Source organism: Montipora foliosa, unplaced genomic scaffold (assembly GCF_036669935.1).
Source record: "Montipora foliosa isolate CH-2021 unplaced genomic scaffold, ASM3666993v2 scaffold_446, whole genome shotgun sequence".
Classification (NCBI taxonomy): domain Eukaryota; kingdom Metazoa; phylum Cnidaria; class Anthozoa; order Scleractinia; family Acroporidae; genus Montipora; species Montipora foliosa.
The window spans coordinates 1-7,500 of NW_027179752.1; the positions used below are offsets into that span (position 1 = coordinate 1).

The 7,500-nt window shown below is 40.5% G+C and overlaps 2 protein-coding genes across 2 annotated transcripts in view; one reads left to right on the top strand and one right to left on the bottom strand.

Moving 5' to 3' along the window:
• Positions 1-1,609: 1,609 nt before the first annotated feature.
• LOC137989201 (uncharacterized) lies at positions 1,610-3,756 on the bottom strand. The gene is made up of 2 exons (XM_068835051.1): positions 2,828-3,756; positions 1,610-1,992 (listed from the first exon to the last, which is right to left on the bottom strand). The coding sequence occupies exons 1-2, from the start codon at positions 3,636-3,638 to the stop codon at positions 1,928-1,930; spliced, it is 876 nt and encodes a 291-aa protein (XP_068691152.1). The 5' UTR covers positions 3,639-3,756; the 3' UTR covers positions 1,610-1,927.
• A 2,752-nt stretch (positions 3,757-6,508) lies between these two features.
• The window catches only part of LOC137989202 (hemicentin-1-like), a 38,146-nt gene continuing 37,154 nt past the window's right edge, over positions 6,509-7,500 (top strand). Inside the window, exon 1 of the mRNA XM_068835052.1 lies at positions 6,509-6,660. Within this exon, the coding sequence (XP_068691153.1) occupies positions 6,585-6,660 (76 nt within the window). The 5' untranslated portion in view covers positions 6,509-6,584. The remainder of the gene's footprint in view (positions 6,661-7,500) is intronic.

Here is a 7,500-nt window from a genome sequence, read left to right on the forward strand (position 1 = left end):
GCTTGTTTGAGCTGGGTAACTTATTGAAATAGGTGAAGGGGGCACTCCTGGGACAACTTTGACCACAAAAAGCCGAAACAAGAGTCGGGGAATACAGTCAAGACACATTGTCTTATGTTTAACGAGTGAAAAATGCAAGCTGTTTTCTCCAGAAAAAAAAATTGTTACCTTTATGACCGGAAATTCACGCATACTACTTCATGAAATGATAATTTGGTCCTGCTGAATAGCGAACCCAAACGCGTTGCGCGTAGTGACAGTTACCTGTCAAAATCTGTCAATCAAAGAGCCATGCAAACAAGCTAACGATCCGGCTCTCCACTTATTTCAAAATACAATGCCTTTTTTTGTTACATTTCCCAGTTCCTCAACCAGGAACCGATGGGATAAGCTGGTGTGTTCTCACGCTTTAAAAATATGGCAATAAATTGTGTTTGCCCGTCGGCAACATGATCAGCAACATTTCATCGCCTCCTCCTTTTCTGAACAGACCTAAGGTGCATTCCCTGACAGAAACTTCGCCTCTTCTGCATAAATATAGCGAGAATGAATTCAAGAGAAATCGTTCAACACGGTTCGTCCCCGACCAGTTTTGAAACCTGCAACGGCTATCTTGAGGGGAGAAGCTGACTATATTACAGGTTCAATTTCACAGTGAAAGCAAATTTCACACTAGAAAGAATTTTCAGCTAGTAAATATTACACACTAGTGAAAACACAGCCTTTAATAGTCTATTTTTTCCAGTCTTGACCTGGGCCACATTTTGTCAGTAGTACCTTTTAATATTCTCTCTTCCGGAACAAATTTTGTTATATAACGTATAAAAACTATCCGGCTGCCGGCCGTTCCTTTCCGTTGCCATTTGAGCGTATTGATTACTGCACTCGCACCGACATCTAACTCTGTCCATCCAGCAAAAACATAGTAGCATTATCGAAGACTAAGACATTCGTTTCGCCTTATGAACTCGTTTGCTCCCTTTGTGTATAAAAGGAACTTCTCGCAAATTCTTGACTGCTGGGAAATACTGGAAATAGAACATGAATTTTGCCTCCGGCTTCAGGACCAGAAAATCTGCTTTTGCAATAGTAACGCAAAAAGTACTTTTATGCTTCTTTCAGTTATGGCTCGTTCCAATTTGTCCGAGTTATTAGACTTCATTTCGCAAACTAAGAATAGCATACAAATATTCTGTAGATATAACATGCAAATATCAAATAACAAACATCCCTGCAACACTTCATCCTAATTAATAAATAACAAGTTTTCAAGGGTGTTGTGCCAGAGATTGACGATTAGCATGTGAACAGGCTCCTTGTAGAAGAAAAGGCAAGCGAGAGAAAACAAGGGTTCAAAAGGCTTTGATACTTAGGCAGTTCTAATCCCGAAGTGTGCCTAGATGTATCTGTTAAAACAATACACCAAACAGCAAAAACATCTGAGGTCAATCGAAAGACACGCCTTATGTCAGAATGGTTGTCCAGAATGATGCCAGCAAAACACTTCAGAAGAAAAATCGCTCTGATTAGGCAAATGTTCTTTTTTTACTATTATTATTTTCCATTCTAACTGATCGTCTATAGCAGATAAGTAACAAGACTAACCACATCTATTTGGGGTGGTTTTAGCTGCGAGAACGGTTCGCTTCGATTTTCTTAGAAGAGCCGATATTTCTGGAAATCAAGACACGAACGCGAGGGCTATATTTTCGCGAATATGGAACTACACATATTACTCCGTTTACCATTCTATTTGCTGCTGGCATTTTGTCGAAACGAAATGACTGAAAGGAAAAGACCTTATGTGCTACAGTCAAACAAAAGTGTTTCTGAACAGTCATGGTTTAATGAAGGTGCATGCCATTGTCGAGATCAACATGATCAACATGATAAAATCAAAAGGCGTTCTTACCGGCTGGACATACTTTTATGATGATCTCTTAACCAGGCTACTGGAACAGTGACCCTGCCCGCTGCTGGCTGAAGGATGCACTAAAGATGGTTCACAAAATACAAAAGACAGTTGAGACGGTCCATAAAGAAACTTATCAAAACCTGCAAAAAGACATTCAGATAAAAGCAAGGACATAGATGAAAAGATTACTTACCTAGAAATCAGCAGAGTTTGGATGTAGCAAAAATTGTCCAAAACCCGTAAAAATTTAGTTGCATCACTCAAACTAGAGGCACAAAACAACGACCGCGACGATAACCGCCACTTCTGAGATGGAATATCCGCGCGCAATAAATAAAATGAGTTGTCTGTCTAAATCCCAACATTGACACCATAACAAAAGACAGGGATGTTTAAAAAAGAAATTGCATTGTTTGCTGACAGCGTTTTAATGACTAACGCATTCAGTTAACATTTTCACACGCCTTTTTTCACTTTCAAATTTCTATCAATTTAGTGACAATTTTATACACGCCCTCGACTTTGCACTAGCCTGCGGTGCACCTTAGTTATCACTCACAGCCCGCGCTATGTTCTTTGAACTTTCCTGACTAGGTGTCATTTTACTTCTCCAGCCAAAATTAACCAGAGCACAATTTCAAAAGCCGTAGGAAGCCAGAAGGGAAGTGAATTTTTTTTTTCTAGCCAGCTTCGGTATTCAAAGGGTCGACCACAGCAAGAAAAACGTTTCGGCATAATTCCCAGCTAGAGTTTCTCATCCATTATTTAGTAACCAGCCAGCAAATTCTTAGCCTGAGGAGCGGATATTTTGAGGAGCGGATCCGTTGGGTACTCCTGGCTTAATTCCTTCTGCTGGCTGAGTCACGGCTGCAACCTTTGCGATGGTTTCTAATGCTAAGCAGGCGGACCTACCGAGGAGCGGGGTCTCCAAGTTCTCGACAACGTAAACATCTTCTATGCAGGATTTTCCTTTAAGTACAAGATTCGCTTTTAGCACCCCAAGACACGACAGTGGGCTTTTGCACGGGCCAAATAGTTTCTTGCGTGACCTTTCAAGCTTGTTTTGCCCGAAAAAACGCGAGTAGATTGACTCACCGATAACTGTCACGTCGGCTCCGCTGTCTAGCTTAAACTGAATTTTTGTGCCATTAACGTCAATCTCTTCTTTCCAAGCTTTTCCGTCCGCGTTTCCAATTTCTCCGAGGAAAAATCCTTCATCGTCCCGCTCTTCTTGCTCATCCGAATCGTCGGCTGCAATCACGCCAACTTTCTTTGGAGCCGACAAGCAAACTTTGGCGAAATGACCTCTTTTGTTACACTTGGCACACGTGGCGTCCTTTGCGGGACATTTTTGGCGTGCGTGATATTCCGAGATAACGCCACAACGCATGCATTTCGTTGGTCGCCTTTGTGGCCAATTCTGTTGTCGGTCTTGGTGTGCTTTCGATCCTTTTACTTCATCGATTTGTGCTGGTACTCTGCTTCGAAGCGTTTCTTGTTGCTTTTTAACTGACTCGCTCTGCCTGGCACTGTTAATCGCCGATTGTAGCGTAAGGGCTGAATCCATCTGGAGTTTCTCACTCAGCTTGACATTTCGCAATCCCACCACGATACGATCTCTAATTAACTCGTCTCGAAGGGTTCCAAATTCGCAGTGCTCAGACAAACAATAGAGGTCTGTGATAAATGCGTCAACTGGCTCATCCGGTTCTGGCTTTCGCATGTTAAACTTTGCACGTTCGAAGATCACGTTTCTTTTTATGGCGAAATGTTGATCGAATTTTTCTTTCACTTTGCTGTATTTCTTCTCGTCTCCCTCGGCGAAAGTAAAGCTCTTGAAAATGTCGTCTGCCTCGTCTCCCATGCAGTAAATCATAGCATTGATCTGTAACAGTTCTTCTTTTTTTGTTTAGTTCGGTCGAGATTCGGTACCGCTCGAACCGTCGTATCCATTTAGGCCAGCCCCCGGGGGCCAGCCATTCTTCTGGATTCTTGAAATCGAAAGAAGCTGGCGGGGCGATAGTGTTGGATGCCATGTCGCTCAATCTTTGCTCGATTTTCTCCGTTTGAACGCTCCTGACACCATGTACATTACTCTGACAGGGGCACCCAACGTCAATTTTCGGAAAATATCTGTTCGGAAGACGATTTGAGATCTAAAATTTTCGGAACATTTGTTCTTAATCTAAAATTCCTTGCTTGCCTGCCTCTCCTAGGATTTTCGAACATCTGAAAAAATGGTATAATTACCCACTTTCAACGGATTTTCACCCTAAATAGGTCACCTAGAATTTTCGGAAGCCTTTTTTCTGGCTGAAATTTTCGAAAAGGTAAGCTTTGATCCCTATAGTTTTCGGATCACTAGACTTTCAGCTAGGAAATCCGAACAGATAAAAAAATTTTGGGGGGATAAAAATATGCCTATATCTACCGTTTAAATACCCAAATACGTTTAACAACGCTGTGTTTAAGTGGTTTTGAACCATCTTCTCGTTGGGTGCCCCTGCTCTAATAGAGAACCACGCGAGCCATATTGTAGATCAGAATGAATCATGTCCCTTTTTAATCAATTCCCCTATAAGGTTACAATGCGTCACTAGTAAATGATTAACACCACACACACAACTCCATTCGGCGTACCTGTATCTTGAAACTTGTTTGGATCGCACACGCAAATACACGAGGTGCACGGACGTGAACGTGAAAGGGACTTACCCGGGGATATCGTGGTCTTCAAAGAGAGGCATCTCTTAGAAAATAAACATATTGCTTTGAACGAGACAGTTTTTGCAAGCGAAGGTAGCTCCAAAAAGAACTGTTGCGTAAAACTTTGCCCTTGGGGAATCTTTATTGATATTCATGTGTCAGAAAATGAAGTGAAATGACGCTTTTGTTTTCGCATTTTCTTTCCGATTAACGATAATTCCCTAAATGCAAGGTATAATTGCCACCTTAACATTAACGACCTCTTTCTTCGCGTTTTCCTCTGACAAAGTGTTTTCAAAGAAACGTAGTAAGTGGATGATTCAGCACAAAAAAGCACCGTGCAGCATTATCTCATCTCGGTTATTCTTAACCTAAAATTGCAAATATCTGCTGTTTTCACTTGGTGTTAAGAGTTACCGACCTGTTGGCCCAGTTCCTCAAAAGCCGATTAACGCTAAAATTAACCAAGCAGTTTATTTCTCTACTCCCAAATGCTGTTCAACGCAGATTTTCGGCAGAACTTTACATGAGAAGACGTCAATCTTGAAAAACAAAAATAAGCAAAAGAAACTTTCACCAAAAAGTTGAAAACGTGAGACAAAAGTTTACGCTTAGTATGGGAATTTAGTTTCCCCCAACTATTCTCCGGTCATGCGTTTTTATTTATTTCTCTTTTTTCTCGAATTTTATTTCTATTGTACATACATTACCATGACAAAGCATTATTAAACTATTAAACTTAAACTACGCTAATCCTGGATTAAGTTAATTGGCTTTCAAGAAACCGGGCCCTTATCTTTATTTTATTCAAACGGATATTCAATTAACCGCACTACACAGAGCTGTCAGAGTGACGCGCAACTCTGTCTGGATCGCAGTGCGACCTGAGACGATTTCACTTACAGTTACCGTTAGATAAAATTTCCCTTTTTCATAAATCGTACGCTGCGAAACGATAATTAAAGCGTAAAGGCGCATCCTTTTAAGATCACGCAACAAATAACTCTGCACTTGCGAGAAACGATTCGACAAGTAACTCAAATTGTGCACCGCGCAGACTTGAAAATTGAAGAGGTAAGTTATGAATTTGGAGGGGGTAGTTTCTAAAGAAACTGTGGTGTTGCGTCGTTGGGGAAGTAGTATACAAAAATTTGGTTTTATCGACGGAGTTGATAATGTAAAATGGCCTCCGTACAGAGTTTCTAAAAGCTAAAGTTTCGAGCGTTAGCCCTTGGCTCTGACGAAGAGCTAACGCTCGAAACGTCAGCTTTTAGAATCTCTGTACGGTGGCCATTTTAAATTATCAACTCCGTTGATAAAACCAAAAGTTATGAATTTGTTTTCTACAACATCCCAAGTTCTTGTCTTCTTTTTCATGGAACGATTTGGAATTTATTTCATTCGTTGCGCGACAGTGAAAACGATTTATTGATCAGAACAAACTGTGTGGTGTCAACACTGCTTGCGTCAATTGTAAGTAAACATTGATTTTCACAAGTTTAATGAACAATTAAACGGGCTTGGGAAAATTGGACCCAAAATACTGAAAAACATTGTGGGAGGGCTTTAGCAAAATAGATAGAGGAAGGCTATCATTTTTTTCAGACCCGATCATCCTTATAAACGATGAACCGTCCCTGAACTCATTATATAAAAAAAAAAAAGAACTTCCCCTCCGCGAGCGTCGTAGCAATGTTCAAAGTTGGAGCTTTTTCGTAGCGACCGTGCAACTATGTGCTAATTCCGAATGAAATTCGTAGCAATTGGATCAAAATCGGCAGAGCCTATTCGTATTCTATTCTCACTCAACGCAATGACTAAATGGGTTCGCTTCCATATATGGAAAGCGGATACCACAAAAATTGATGAAAATATGAATTAAACAAATACATGACACAGACGGATCAAAGACACCTTGCAACTGGTGGCGTAGAGTTAGCACGGGCGGAATTTAACCGACGACATGCAAAAAGACTTTACAATATGCCTCGTCAAATGTTTCCTGTTTTCCTTTTTAACGTGTTTCATGATTCTTAAAGGTAGGTCATTCAACAAAGTCGTTTGTAGAAGATCATGCTATTTACAATACTGATGAGGTTCAACCACTCTAAGAGCCCTCCGGGCATTTGGAAGGACTAATTCTACAACGCTTTCAAATTAACACACTGCGAGGATGATATACACTCCTCCAGAAGAATGCGAGAGATTATCATCATCCAATTGTTCCTTCAAACTATTACATTTTCTAAACGTTTGAATGTGTCCTTTAGCAGCATGTCGTAGTGATGTGGGATATAGATCAATTGAAGCCTTTAAGTGCTACTGTGGTTCTTTATTGACTCCGAGCTTTCGCCGATCTGCGGCATCATCAGGGATCATCCCTGATGATGCCGCAGGTCGGCGAAAGCTCTGAGTCAATAAAGAACCACAGTTGCACTTAAAGGCTTCAATTGATCTACATGTATATCTCATATTACATTTTCGTTGCAAACTAACAGTTTTGACAAAAGGAAAGGGGCCGTGAGTTCTAGCTAATGAATTCAGCGTCAATATAAATATCATGATGCGGTCTAGAATGAGAGAATAATACAGACAAGAAAAAGCTCTTTGATGTGACTAAAGGTTCGATGTCCGTCTGAGGTTACGTAACATACGTTGATTCATATATATGTGCATTGGCTACAAAACTACGAAAGAAAACAAACATAAACTGCAACAATAAATTAATAAATGCTTCTTTAAGGCTCTCCAATTTTGCTGGAACACAAGGTGTTAGGTTCAAAATACGAGATAACAAATGCAAAGTTGATTGTGACAAATTAAGCTCAATTGCACCGTTGAATGAATACGTTTGATTCGTTCGCCAGGACTAAGATTCT